The 15,444-nt window shown below is 40.9% G+C and overlaps 1 protein-coding gene across 2 annotated transcripts in view; it reads left to right on the top strand.

Annotated features, from left to right (window-relative positions):
• The window catches only part of ATP6V0A2 (ATPase H+ transporting V0 subunit a2), a 133,764-nt gene that overhangs the window by 13,524 nt on the left and 104,796 nt on the right, over positions 1–15,444 (top strand). For both annotated transcript variants that reach the window (XM_033954063.1, XM_033954062.1), the window contains exons 4-7: positions 2,702–2,839; positions 9,828–9,928; positions 10,630–10,756; positions 15,204–15,286. In XM_033954063.1, coding sequence (XP_033809954.1) covers positions 2,702–2,839; positions 9,828–9,928; positions 10,630–10,756; positions 15,204–15,286 — 449 coding nt within the window. The remainder of the gene's footprint in view (positions 1–2,701; positions 2,840–9,827; positions 9,929–10,629; positions 10,757–15,203; positions 15,287–15,444) is intronic.

Below are 15,444 nucleotides of genomic sequence, written 5' to 3'. Positions count from 1 at the left end.
AATAAGCCTATAGTTATGCCAGCTACCTCACCTAAATAACATCACCACTACATAATGATTATTATCATGATACACAACTTGCTTTAAACATAAGGGCTCCCTTTTATCAATCTGTGTTAGGGTTTTTTTTCTTGCCAACCACTGCAGTAAAAGCTCTGACACTCAGAATTCCTATGAGCATCAGAGCTTTTAACGACGCAGCGGTTGGCAATAAAAAACAACAACTCTAACATAGCTTGATAAAAGGAGGCCAAAGTTACTATGATTTTCAGTCAGGAGGATCTAATCCTTATTAAAAATTTGTATTCTGAGAAAAGTTATGGTTCTCATAGACTGGGTCAAGCGTTTCCAGAAAAGAGGCGGAAGAGGATAAACATGTATATGAAAAGTCAATTTGTGACAGTCTCAAGCATCGATAGGAAGGCAGGACTTAAATGGGAAACCAAGGTGGCAAGGGAGCCCCTTCTGATGATTCAGACAGGTCTTGACCTGTTTGGGCCGCTGCGGGAGCGGACTGCTGGGCAGGATGGACCTGTGGTCTGACCCGGCAGAGGCACTGCTTATGTTCTTATGTTCTTATCTACTACTACTACCGTGTTTCCCCGAAAATAAGACTTAGTGCCTTTTGGGGGCCCAAAATTAATATAAGTGTCTTATTTTCGGGGATGTCTTATTTTTTTTTTTCATGTACAATGATCATCTTTCCCTTCCTCTTCTCCACCCCAATTCTTCTTATTTCCTTTCTCTCCCCCACATGCGCAGCATCTTTCTTCCCCTCTCACCCATCCCTTTGTGCAGTATCTTTCTATTCTTCCCCCCATCCCCCTGTGCAGCAGAACCCTTGCAGCTTCTATCCCTCCCATTCCCCCCTCCCCCGTGCCGCCGCTGCTGCGCCCTCCGCACCCTCCCCCCTGCTGACCCTTTCATCTCTCCCTCCCATCTGAACCCCGACCGCAAGCCGAAATACCTCGAAACAAATGGCAGTGTCGGCAGCACAGGCTGAATCACGGCCTGCCCTTCTCATGTCTGGCATTCCTCTACCGCATCACTGATGATATCATCAGCAACGCGGCACAGAACGGCCGGGAGTGAGAAGGGCAGGTCGTGATTCAGCTTGTGCTGTTGACGCTGCCGTTTGTTTCTAGGTATTTCAGCTCATGGGCAGGGTACGGCTGGGAGGGAGAAATGGAAGGGGTGGGGGAAACACTGCTGTCGGCAACTAGGGCTTATTTTCAGGGGTAGGTCTTATTTTTGTGGAAACATGGTACTACTACTACTTTTAATTATTTCAATAGCACTACCAGATGCACGCAGCGCAGCACAGAGTCACAAAGAAAAAGAAAACAGTCCCTGCTCGAAAGAGCTTACAATCTAAACAGCCAAGACAGACAAACAGGATGTCATGGATACAGTTAAGGGGAATGGATAGTCAGCGGGCTGGATTGGAAGGCAGAGGAGTAGAGTTAAGGATTGAAGGCTATATCAAAAAGGTGGGTTTTCAGTCTGCTTTTAAACAAGGGAAGGGAAAGGGCCTGACGGACAAATTTGGGTAATTTATTCCAGGCATAGGGGGCAGCTAGCTGAAAGAAACAAGTCTGGAATTGGCAGTGGATGAGAAGGGTACAGCTAAGAGCGGCTTATCTGAGGAATGGAGTTCTCTGGGAGGTGTATAAGAAGAGAGGAGAGATATTCATGGACAGCAGGATGAACACACTTGTAGGCCAGCAATAGGAGCTTGAACTGTATGCGAAGGTGGATAGGGAGCCAATGGAGTGATTTAAGGAGAGAGGTTGGTAGAAGATGAGTCATGCATATATAAAGTTAAGTAGATGCCGGTATAATCAAGTTTCAAGTTCTATTTAGAATTTGATTAATCACTTAATCATACCTCAAAGCGATGTACATTATTAAAAACTACAATTTTTAGGGGGAACAAACATACAAACAATGCTCAACGAACATTACATATATTACAAAAAGGGAAAAAAGGGTAAGAAATACAATAATGAAAAGAAAAGAAACAAATAAGGGGTTAAACATCAGGAGAGGATAAATAAAAATAGCAACGTATAAAATTAAAAGTAGCAGATCAAATCTAAAAAACTAATCAGTCAAAGGCATCTTTAAAAAGAAAGCACTTTAACTTGCTCTTAAATCTGTTTATAAGACATTCTTCTCTTAGATAAATGGGTAGGGAATTCCAAGTGTGTGGTGCTGTGACGGAAAAAATATACTGTCAACATGTACTAATGATTTTAAGAGAGGGAACTGTCAATAGCTGTTGATCACTAGATCTGAGCGTTTTGGCAGAGCCATAAGTCTATTGATAAATGCTGGAGCTTTAAAAAGAAGAGATTTCTAAGTTAACAGACATATTTTATATGTAATGCGATGAACTACCGGAAGCCAATGTGCTTTTTTGAGAAGAGGCGAGACATGGTCAAATTTCTTAGCATTCATGATGAGCTTAATAGAGGCATTTTGGATGATTTGTAAGTATCTTATTTCTTTTTGAGTAATGCCCTTGAATAGGGCATTGCAATAGTCAATTTTTGAAATAACCAGAGAGTGTATTAGAATACTCCAAAAATTTTGAGACGGAACGTATTTGTTGTAATCTGAAGAAAGTGGACTTAACTACACTACTGATGTGTTCATGGTATGACAATCCAAGGAGACCTGCTATTTTCTACTTTTACAGGAGCAGCTGCAGAAGCTGGAGATGGAACTGCGGGAGGTGACAAAGAATAAGGAGAAACTGTGCGATAATCTCCATGAATTGACGGAATACAGCTACCTACTCCGAGTGACCCAAGACTTTGTCCACAGATCTGCAGAGGTACAGAATAGGAATCTTAATATATTTATTAAAAAGAAGTAATGTCTTACTGTTTAGTCATTTAGTAGGTGTCAATGAGTTGGATGCCTACTCAAATTAGTGTACAGCTGATTTCTGGAGTTTCTCTTTCCTGGCCTGTTATGTGGCTTCTTGCATTGGGACAAACTGAACTGCTGTTGACCAGCCCAGGAAGTGCCTGTTAGGGAATTTGGGGTGTGTGTGGATGGGGCTAGAGGGAGACAGGGAATGTATGGATATGTTAGTGGGAAGAAGGGCATGTGAACATCTTTGGAATGGGGGGGGGTTACTATTGAGAGCCAGTGTGAAGGAGCTCTTCTAGCTATATATAATTTAAAATAACCATTTAAATTTTAGTAGTTTCTTTTTTAAAAAAAATTTCTTTATTCATTTTTTCATATTACAACAAGTGTATCAGAAAAATACATATAATCTTATAAACACACACTTGATTTTCCTTCATGAATACTTTAAGTACAATATATCATATTTATATTCATATTTTTATAATGTTTTAGATAATATGTAAATCATTTAATATGTAATCTTAGTAGTTTCTAAAAGGCAACCAGTCTCCATAATACTCAGGGGCCCTTTTACTAAAACTTAGCTTGTGCTAGTGGAATAAGCATGCACCAAATGCTAAGATGCTTATCTTATACCTGTGTGCTGCTTAGCATTTAGTGCACACTAATTTCACTAGCACATGCTAACTGTTTTTCATTGTTACCCCTCCAAGAGCATCGAAGCAGTATCTGAAAACCTTTTGTTGGCTTAAATTTTTGAAAGAGAACACAGAATATGGCAGCAGAAAAAAAACCAGTTCTCACATCTGGTGCTTTGCTGAAACCCCGATCGAGCTTTCTTTCCTCTCCCTTCTTTGCAACTTGGGATTCTCTGTGCTTATCCCAGACTTTCTTAATTTTTTTGCTGTTCTTCTCTCCACCACTCTGTTTGTGAAGCATTTAATCTAATCTTTGTGCTCACCTTGAAACTTCATATCTTGATCCTATAATTTCCTTTCTATTAAAAAAAGTAAGTTTGTTGCTGGTTTTTGTTCTGCAAACCCAGTGGATATTTTTAACACGTGGAGTTAAGTTTGCTGCAGTAATGAAAGTGTACAGTTTCATTATTACCTAACAAAAAATACCCTCAGACATTTGTATCTGCTTTCTCGGTGGATCATTTTCTGGGCAAAACAAAGCATATAATTTTCTGTTTTGAAATTCTTTATTCATTTTAAAACTGACAAACAAGTGAATAATATTAAAACATTACATTACTAATAAAATATACAGCACTTGACATTCTTATACATAGAATCCATTAAAGTAGAAATTATAACTCTTTCCCCCCCACCCACCAATTCTTCAATGAAATTTTCATAATACAACAGAAATCCAATCATTAAATAAAAATATTAATCATCCAATTTCCCCCCTCCCCCAATAAAATACATGTATCCATCAGAAAGGAAAACGATGTTCATTCATTACAATAATTCTCTAATGGCCCCCAGATCTTTATAAAGTTGTTATAATTACCTTTCTGTACAGCAATTGCTCTTTCCATTTTAAAAATGTGACAATGTGGCATATAATTTTGAGATTAAGAAAACAAACCAAAACTATGCACATTGTTCCAAACTCTGCCTTCTCTCATTTGGCCAAATTCCTAGAGAAAAACTCCATAGACCATTATTAAGGTAGACCTGCAGACTTCAGTGGATAGAAGAGGATTTTGGTCTCTGATAATGAGTGATTCCTTTGAAAGTTCAAGACCTTCCGGAGCGAGTTAAAAATTTGAATTTTCCTAAGAGTAAAAGATCAGCCTGAATAATCACGGGCTGGTTGACCAAGCTTGACATTGGCAACAACAATACCAACATTAAAAATACAAACCCCTGAAGAAGCTGCCCAACTGAAATGGAGGGCCACTGTCAGGTTAAGATAAGTGTTTTTGCTTTGTGCTACAAATTGTATCATTTAAGTTATATTTTTTAAGCTGCAGGGGTTTTTTTGTGTTTTTTTAAAATAGACTGAAAATATACTGCAAACACAAAATTTATAAAAATTGGAACAGAGGTTTTTGACCTATGAAAAAGTTTTTGATTGCCCTATTAGACACTAAAATATTGTGTTGAGAGACATCTGAGGACTTTTCCTCCACTCCTTTAATAGTATAGTTAACTATTGTGTTCATTTTATCTTGATACATTTATAAAAGTATCCACAAACAGGTTCAACAATAATCAAACCCCTGATATCTGAAGTCTTTCATAAGTACTTTCTACCTTTTGAGATATTTTGATTGTCCCTGCTTTGTCCTCCTGTCCTTTAGGATATTCATATTTAGGTTGTTTAGTTCTGTCTTGTATACTTTTTAATGCAGACCTTTTCCAATTTTGTTAGTCATTCTATGAACTGCCTGTTTCCTCCAGAATTGGATCTACTGGAGGAAATTTGTAACAGAGTGCCAGAGATGGGCATCTAGATGCAGCAGGCTCAATACAATTCTATGATGGCATTTGGGCACTGAGATTCTGTTATAGAATACTAGTGTAAATAGGCATTGATGCATTTACAATTAGGCATTCCCACTTATGCTATGTCAATACCAGAGGAAAATGCAGACATCTAAATTTAGCCTTTTAACATGTAACTTCCAGTGTTTAGGGAGCCCTGCCTGTGCCCTTCCCGTGCTCCACTCATGTACTCACTCCCTTTTCATTTGTGCACTAAGCAAGTTGTGTGCACTATTTATAGAATAGCACAGATTGCACACACAGGGCTTAATTATGTATAGGACACTTGTATCAGCGGTGCCAGTCTCGTGTCAGTCATACATCAGCGTCCTATTCAGAATCGTGCCTATACTCCTGGACAGACACCTGAAATGTAGGCCAGTATTTTGCAGGGCTACATTTCAGGCGTCTTGTCTACCATCTACAGAGAGGCGTACTGATGCTTAAGCCCCCACCCAAGGCCAATTCCGGGCAAAGTCACGCCTGTGCCCTGCCTTGGGTGTGCTTAAGCATCACTATATGTCTCCATAGACATGCTCAGGAAACCTACAATGTGGGTGTCCTGCCTCGGGGAGTTGTGTTTTTTTTTTTTTTTTAAACATGCGTCCTGATTGGCTTCCTGACGGCGGAAGGTCATCTACCGCCACCTGCCATCAGGACACACATTTGAGAATCAGACCCATGTCACTTAATCTAGTATTCTATAGAATTTTAGCTGCAAATGGAACTTACATTTGGCCACTAATGGCTAGATTCAGTAACTGTTGCACAATAATTTGTGCCAAAAAAGTCAGCACTGAATGCTGTTTCTTAATGGGCATTCAAAAATGAGCGCCCATTATAGATTAGCATTGAGGGCTGATTTTGATACCCAAATTTGAGTGCCAGGACTTAACTTCTGCTGAAACCAGGTGCAATTCTTGGTGCTCCGTTTGGGTGTACATCCTCAGTATTCTGTAACACTGCACACTAGAGAATGACACGGTGGCGGTTTACCCGCGGCCACCGCATTTTAGCCGCGGGTCACCCGCCGAAAACGGGGAAGAAAACTAGCAGTCGCTGCGGCGACGGGGACAAGGCCATTCACCGCCCGCGGGACGGTGAATGGTCTTGTCCCCGCAGTGAGGCATGAAGGATCGCGCGCGGTCCCCGCAGCTCACACCCGCCTGCCCAATCGATTCTAGTGTTTAGCCAGCTCTCTCCCTTCTCCTCACCTTAGTTTGTAGATTTTCTTTTTCGGCGACCCGCACGCTATCAGAGAGCCGCGCACCCACTGCTGCTCAGTTTTGATCTTCTGCTCTGACGCAACCGGAAACAGGAAGTTGCAGCAGAGCAGAAGATTGAACACTGAGCAGCCGCGCGTGCGCGGCTCTTTGGGGAAGCGTGCAGGTTGCCGAAAAAGAAAGCCTGCAAACTAAGGTGAGGAGAAGGGAGAGAGCTGGCTAAACACTAGGATCGATTGGGCAGGCAGGTAGTGGCTGCGGGGACCGTGCGATCGCTAGTGTTCCCGGCTCAAATTGGAAGGAGGGAGTGAAAGGGAAAAGGATTCTGGGCCAAGGGGATGAAGTCGGAAAGAAAAACCCACAGCAGGAAAGAAAGGGAAGGACTGGCAGGTGAGCCAGATGCTGGAAGCAGGGGGGGGGAGGAAGAAAGAGGGAAAAAAGCTAGATGGGGTTGAAAAGAAGAGACACACTGGTATGGAAGAGGAAGATAGGGGAAATCTGGACACAGGAAGGTAACAGAAAGAGGGGAAATTATGTGCATGGAGCATAGGGACAGAGACATAAAGGGGACATGCCATGGGGATGGTATATGAACACAGGGGGGGCAATGACAGATACATAGGGGAGATATTAGAAATGGAGAAAATAGGAGCACAGAAGCGAGATGGTTTGTGGGGATGGGACAGGGACCGAGCTTGCAGGCTCCAGTGGCTTGCACAAATTACATTGTAACGTGCCATGAAAATAAGAGGAAGGAAGGTAGATAGGCCACACGAGAGGAGCTGAAGGGTAGTAGAAAGGAACAGATGGTAAAGGAGGGAGGGAAGGATGGTGGTGGAAAGGAATAGAACAGACATTGAAGGAGGGTGGAGAGGAACAGACCCCCAAGGGAAATGTGGAAGACAGAGTGGGAAGAAGACAGATGCCAGACTATGCGGGAGCGGAGGGAAGAAGATGGGTGCTAGACCAATTGGGGGGGGGGGTTAAGGGAGAGGCATAGTAACAGCAAATGGAAGACGCAGAGAGAAGACACACAGTGGATGGAAGGAATTCAATGAGAAGATGTGGAAAGCAGAAACCAGACAACAAAGGTAGAAAAAAAAATTATATTTATTTATTTATTTTTTGCTTTAGGATAAAATAGTATATTAGTTGTGTTGATAAAAATTTATAAACAAAGCCCTGCCAGCTGAACATCTCTTTCTCTAGTTCAGCAGCAGGAACTTTGATTTATAAGAAAGGAATAAGCTAAATATTACAGTACTAAGGCTTATATGGATGCAGCGGGGACGGTGACGGGGCGGTGAATGGGATGGCAGTGGCGGAGACGGGGCGGTGAAAGGGATGGCGGTGACGGTGACGGGGCGGTGAACTGAACGGCGGTGAAGGGGCGGTGCAGAGGATGGTGGGCCGGTGACGGGCCGGTGACGGGGACAGATTTTTTCCCCGTGTCATTCTCTACTGCACACTATGGGATTTGGGTGCACATTGTTTTAGAATAGCAAGTAGCAAAATGTGCATGCAAATTCAAATTGATACCAATTATAATCTAGTTGGTACTAACTGGCTCATTAGCCAATTTAGGTTTGGATCTATGCCTAATTTTGGGCATCATATATAGAATCTGGGGGTAAAGTTATAGAATGAGGTGCATTACCTTAGGTGAGGTCTCACTAATGACTTTATCACCTGCTTTGTTCTATTGGTGATGCCGCCTCTTAGACACACTAGCACTGGTCATTGCTTTATTTTACTGTTTTGTTTCCTTGAGTTAATCAGATATTATGACCCTGGAGTGGTTGGTTCATATTAGTATGAATACATTATGAGATTCTGATTGCAGCAGAACCTACCAGGAAAGTGTCATATGTTGTTGCTATTCCAGTGTACAACCAGCGAATACAGAGAAAACACAGGTATCTGGAGGCAATATTCATATCTGCCTCCTTTCCCTGAGGCTTAACATCTGACACTGTCATTATTTTTTTTATTTTTGGAGGGGAGGAGTCAGTTTCTTTTGTCCCTTTGAACTTCCAGCTCAGTTGTACCTTGGCTAGGATACAGCATGTTGAACTTTTAATTCACAACTATTCTGGAATTATTTCCCCCTATTTTATATTTTCTCTCGTTTTCACTTGCCCAGTCATGGCAACAACTCCTGTCAAAACTGTTAATCATGGATTCTAAATCCAGCCACTAGGTGATGTTGTCTGTGACTTCCTCTCTCTCCACAGCATCCCCAACCGTAGCTAAACCCATAAATGGAAAATCTGAGCCAGGAATCAGAGACTTGGGACTTTTTGCTCAATATTCTCTCTGAGCCACTACACTGGCACCTCTATTTGGAGATTATCAATTATTGATATTTAAAATGTTCATGATGCCATGATTATACTGAAAGGTCATTTGAACACACAAAGTCAGAGGCGTGAAGAAAGTACAAGAGGTTTATTACAGCATGCTGGACTCTAGTGCAGTGAACAGCCTGCCTACTAGAGTGTTAGAATCAGGAAATGCATGGACTTTTATGCCCTTTTCACTAAACATATGCAAACTAATACATGCAAAAACTACAGCTTCTCATTTGTTACTTCTATAACTTTTCTACAATTATTATTGGTCCTAAGCCAGCACTTATGATAGGTTCAGGGCTACAACTTATAGTCCTATAGGAAACTAGCTCATTTCTCTGCTTATCTAAATCTTACAGTTCTAAATGTTATTACAGGAGGGTAGGGTACATCATGGCTCAAACTCTTATCTATTTAGCTTACAATGTGGTAAGGTAGGGACATACATTTTAGGCAGATGAGGTCAGTAGATTGTACACTGTTTTCAGCTATGTAGGCCAGAGCAGTATTTTAAACAACAGTTAACCATTTCATGACCCTACAATACTACTACTACTTATCACTTATATAGCACGGAAAGGCATATGCAGTGCCAAACATTTTGACATTTAAAAATGGTCCCTGCTCGGAAGAGCTTACAATCTAGCTTTGACAGACATACATGACAGAGGGTAGGGGATGCAGAACCCAAGGTTTTTGCCCATAGTATGGGCAATATGTTGCCATATGGGACATCTTTATGAGAGATTGTCAAAAGTATTTCTTATGCTAGCATTAATATGAGTATTCTTGGTATTGTGGGACTGATTGATATAACGCCTCCACTTTTCAACAGTTTATTTAAACCAACAAATATTTTGTTTTTCTGATAGCATGAATCAACTTTATATGGCAGCTATGAAGAATTTCCTCCCTTAGAGAGAGAATTTTTACTGGATTGCACCTCTCTGCAGAGACTGAATCTGAAACTGGGGTGCGTAACTGGGAAATGGAGCTTGACATAGGCTTTAAAGACTGTGCCAGCCTTTAGTACAGGAGCTGAGAATACTAAAATTTATTTCAAAATACTTCCTTTGATTCTTGAATATATATTTTCTTTGATAGGTAAGAAGAGGTTTAAACCATTTTATCTTATCACAGGCCTAACAAATTTGATGTACTTTTTGCTGAAAATCAAACTTTGTTAAATTGTAAGAATAGAAATTAGCAAACTGTTATTTCTGGTATTTCTTTGATCTTATATTGATGAGGATTTCAGCATAGTGACTATATTACCTAATGTTAGTAAGTCCTTTAAAAACATTTATTGCAAGGCTATTGTCTCTAATGTATTGGTGAATAATGTAATCTTAATGAGGGCAATGTCCATGAGTTAGAAGCATTTTACCCCAGTAAACTAGCTATCTTAAAATCATCCTTCTGAATGCAAGGAAAAGTACGTGCTTTGTTCCATAACTTAGCTTACATTAACCAGCATTTTTATGAAGCTGTTATCGGGTATTTCCATTTTTCTTGGACGGTTTAAGGCAGACTGCAGTTTATGAGTAAAACATACACAGCGATGTGCATTTCTAAGAGAATTTGGCAACTGAGCTTTATGGAGAATTTCACAGTAGCACAGATAAGTGACAGTCTTCTCTTTATTTTCCATTAAATATTATGTCTTTCACACAGGTTTGTATCTGGCTTAGTTGAGCGAGCAAAATTGAATGCATTTGAGAAGATGCTGTGGCGAGTGTGCATGGGGTACACAATCCTTACTTACGCTGAGCTGGAGGAGAGCCTTGTGGATCCAGACACAGTGAGTCACAGCTGAAGAGCCTGATGTCTGGAAAGCTTTTGTGGGTAGATGGTGCTGGTGTATGATGCTAAACTCCTTTTAGGTTTCAGATGTATCGTGGATAAGCAGGTTCACAATAGTCACACGTGTAGTGGATAACGACATCATACTGGAGATGAGCAGCTTTGCTCTCTGAGAGCTTGGAAACCTCTAGAAAGGTCACATCACAACAGTCACTTCAGTTTTAGTTTTGTCATGTGTGTGGTCAATCAGGTATTTCTTCCTTTCCTTTAATTTATTGTGTGAAAAAAAATATAAATAACCAAATCTTCAAAACTGAGTTTGACCTAGCTCAATTATTTGCTATATCTTTTTGTTAAATTCTTTTTTTTTTTTTTTTTAATAGTTTATGAAACATAATACAAGTATGCATTTGTTCAAGTAAAACAGAGATAGAAACAAAAATAAGGAAACATTAGCAAAGGAAAATAATCCTAAAAAATACACTCTTACTTAGACCACCATAAGGAAAAAAAATCAAGGAAAAGGCCCTATACTGAAAAACTCTACCTATCCTTTTTAAAGTCATATACTGCTTGTTGGCATAGTTCCACTGGAGATCTTCATATCTATGAAGGCTCTCAAATGTGCTGGATCATAAAAAATATTTCTCACTCAGATATTGGGTATACCAACAAATAAGAGGCACTCGAGGCCTGAATTTCTTCACTCCATAACAATAATTTCTCCAAAGATAAGCAGGGGAAATGCAGGCACACATGTTGGTGAAGTCCTCAGGTTGATTCTGTATGCCGGTGCTCTCCCCTAGCAATAGTAAGCTTTTGGTTTACTGAGCATGTGCAGGGACTCCTGACTCCAGTGGCTCCTCCCCTTGTTACTCAGGTTTTTTTTTCTTTAGCCTCTCCTAATGGTTGCAGCTCTCCCCTCTCCTCGCTTACTAGATTTTTATTTAAAAAAGAGAAAGGAGACCATTGGGGGAACGGGGGGTTATCCTGTATTTTTCTACAAAAGATTGATGACTTGACTTGTTGGTTGTTGTTTTGCTCTTTGTATCTGACTCTTACTGATGGTGTCTATCACTGGTTTGTTTTGCTGTTATCAATAAAAATTGTTTAAATATAAAAAAAGGAGAAATCAACAGCCAAACAAACTGCTATCATTGCAAGTGACATCTAAATTGGAAAAATTTGATAGCCATAAACTACAAGGAGTGAAACTCCTTCAAATCAGCCCAAAATAACAAAGGAGTCATCATATATGGAACTTGCAACCCTTTAGAACCGCCACAAAAGCCATACCTCCTGGAGACCGGCACAAGCAGTGGCTGTTCTTTCAGCGCAGCTCTGCAACCTGACAGAGGAATGTCTGGATTACAGCCACCAGCAGCTCCACTTGCTCCCTCCCCCAGGGCTCTGTATCAACACCACTGGGAGAGGTGACTGAGAAATGTCTGGATCACATAACCAATCTGTTAGCTCCTTACCCCCAGGTCCCTTTGTCGGCACCGCTAGGGAAGATGACTCACAATTCCTCAACAGCACTAGGGGGAATAAAAAAGTTGGTGATCACAATGAACATAGCTGGGAGGGAAAGGAAAAAGACATAGGCCGCCAGACTTGTCACTTGGTCCCTTCCAAATGCATTGGTAACACTGCACATTGCCAGCTTGCGCTCTTCACAGGCACTAAAGTGCCAGCATAGCCTTGCTCCTGGCCATTTTCATCACTGGTACAGAAAAGCAGAACACAGTCTACCTCAACATACATGCACTACTTCTAAACAATGACAGCCTACAGAAAAAGGTAAACAACCTAACTAATAGCAGGCTACCTTCCCGCTCCCCCCCCCAGGGTTCAGATTTGGCAATGCAGGGTGAGGTAAAATCAGGAGCTGATTCAGCCTCAGCTCCTTCCACCCTTCCACACTTGGCTTTGGTGATGGTGGCGGGGAGCTCTTTTGGGGAAGAGCCAGGTCACCAGGATAGGACTACTTCTCTTACCCCACAACACCAAGCTCTTGAACAACTTCTGCAGGCTCACAGAGACTGAACATTCTGCATCTGGCTCATATTTTAAGCATCAGGAGACAGACAATAGGGGAGGAGCTTCCTGAAAGAGCTTGGCAGAACGCCGTTGTTCCTTTTTGCTTCATTTCAATGGTAAAGAGGAAATCTAAGACCTTGGTTCTCCCTTCTGAACCCGGGTCAGTGACACAGTTGCCTGGCCGGTTGGACGCTTTTGTCGAGTGCAATCCTGGAACCAAGCCAGATGAAAAGTCCTCGGCTGGAAGAGAGAGTCAAACACGGAACTCTCAAGCTTCCCTCGAGGCTATCAGCCTCTTTCTGGAGGAGCGGAAATCGCCAGAACAGCCGCTTCCCTGATTGGTATCGTCTGATACAACAACCCAGGGGAGTGACGCAGCAATGTCTGAAAGCTGCGAGGAAAGAGAAGACCTCTCAGCACAAAGGATTTCCACTGCTTCAGCATTGTGTTTGCCATTGAGCGAAGTCTTGGAGTTGGCGGGTGACTTGCAGAACTCATCCTTGGCTACATTGCCTTCGGGTACTTTGAAAGTTAAAGGATTTAGAAATGACTTTTTCAATACCTCCATTGAAAACTCCCCCGGTTATTAACCTGAATTCGATATGAGAAGCCGTTTCTACATTACAAACTTCCCTGGGAACTCAGATTCAAACTTTAATTCTTCATTGTTCTGGATTACTATTGGAGACTTCAAAACTACAACAAAGAATGGGAAAACTGAAAGCTAAAGTTTTGGAGCAAGAAAATAAATTAGAAGTTTTTGGAGCGCAAAATCAGCTCCTAATAAAAGATAATGGAAATATTAATTATAAATTGGAGATTTTGGAGAATGCAATAAGGTGACAAAATCTCAGAATAATTAACTTTCCTAAGTTGTCTACTATATCGGCTCTTGATGTGTTCAAAAGATATCTTTCTGAGATTTTGAAAGTTCCAGAAACATCTTATCCACCAATTTCAAAGATTTATTACCTTCCTATGGGAAAGAAAAAATTAGTACAAGATCAAAAGGATCTAGTAGTAGATGCTTTAGATCTGACAAATATAAGACTTCTATTAATGTACAACACGTCAATCACTTGACAGAATTAGCACACACCACTTCCAGGTAACAGCTTCTTCAGTGGCCCACCTTCGAGAGACCCTGATATAGAACATCTGTGAAGTGTCAATTTAGTCCTGTTTGCACTTTTACCAAACTTTACTGCTTAGATCAGAACACAGCACCAGATGTGTGTTTTCAACAATCTGTTATCCAGAATCTAGGATGATTCTGTTATTCCTGCTGGTCTCCTGAGATATTGGGTTCTCGGTTTGGAGAATATATATTTGCAGAATATTTCAAACACAAAGCACAGAGGATAGATATTGAAAGGGGTTTAAGCAAGCAAGAGAGACTCAGCAAGCCAGGAAGTGATATTCACCATAAAATGACCTATGTCTATCCTATCATTCTCTGCAAGAAGCTCCCCAATCCCCCTTATATATCCTTTATGTCTGTTCAAATTAGATTGTAAGCTCTTCTGAGCAGGGACCATCTGTTGCATGTTGCTTATTATGTTGCATTACTGCGTATGCTTTTCAGAACTATAAAAATGATAAATATTGTACCCAGTCATTTTTCTACTACTACTAACAGTCATCCTCCCTCTCCCACTGCTTACCATCTTTCTGCGCCCTACGCAATGAAGACATTGAGCTCTGCCTTCCATATCATGTCCCCCCACCCCACATGGTTTGTTCATTTCTTTAGGAATTGCTTCCTTCTCCACTGATCTTTGCCCTCCTGACTGTGATATCCAAGGCAGCATTGACTTTGTTGCAGCTCTTCTCTTCCCAGGCATCCAAACCAGTGCATGTGCTGATCAATGCTGGCATTTTGTATATAGAAAGATAGAAACATGACAGCAGATAAAGACCAAATGACCCAACCATTCTGCCCAGCTGCAGCATCCACTGTCTCCTCCTTTCCCTAAGAGATCTCGCGTGCCTGTCTCTATCACCTCTACCAGACTATTCTACTCATCTACCACCCTTTATGTAAAAAAGTATTTCCTTAAATTATTCCTGAGCCTATCACCTCTCATGCCCTCTCACTCTGAAGTTTCCTTTCCTTTCAATTGAAAGAGACTCGCCACATACTGTAGGTATTTAAACGTCTCCATCATATCTCTCCTACCTTTTCTCCAAAGTATAACTATTGAGATCTTTAAGTCTGTCTCCATATGCCTTGTGCCATAGACACCGACCATTTTAGTAACCTTCCTCTGGACCAATTCCATCCTGTTTATATCATTTTAAAGGTGTGGTCTCCAGATGTTGCTTTATTGCTTCTTTTGTGTGTGTATATATTTATATGTGTTTTATATGCAAGAGGTTAAAATTTTATTTTTTCTCTCCCTTAGGGTGAAATGACAAAATGGTTTGTATTTTTAATATCCTATTGGGGCGAACACATTGGTAAGAAGGTTAAGGCGATATGTGATTGGTAAGCAGCAGGACTTGTACATTGTATATTGTGTACACTGAAATTAATGTTTTAGCTTTGAGCAGAGGAGTTTCTAGAAACTTAGGTCTTAGAGAATTGATCCATATGGTTTCCCTTCAAGATCTGGCTTTTGTTCTTAGGTGTATTTATAAATTGTA

The sequence above is a fragment of the Geotrypetes seraphini genome, chromosome 8 (genome assembly GCF_902459505.1).
Source record: "Geotrypetes seraphini chromosome 8, aGeoSer1.1, whole genome shotgun sequence".
Classification (NCBI taxonomy): domain Eukaryota; kingdom Metazoa; phylum Chordata; class Amphibia; order Gymnophiona; family Dermophiidae; genus Geotrypetes; species Geotrypetes seraphini.
Note: the sequence above shows the minus strand (reverse complement) of the source record. Positions and strands in the feature narration are given on the sequence as shown.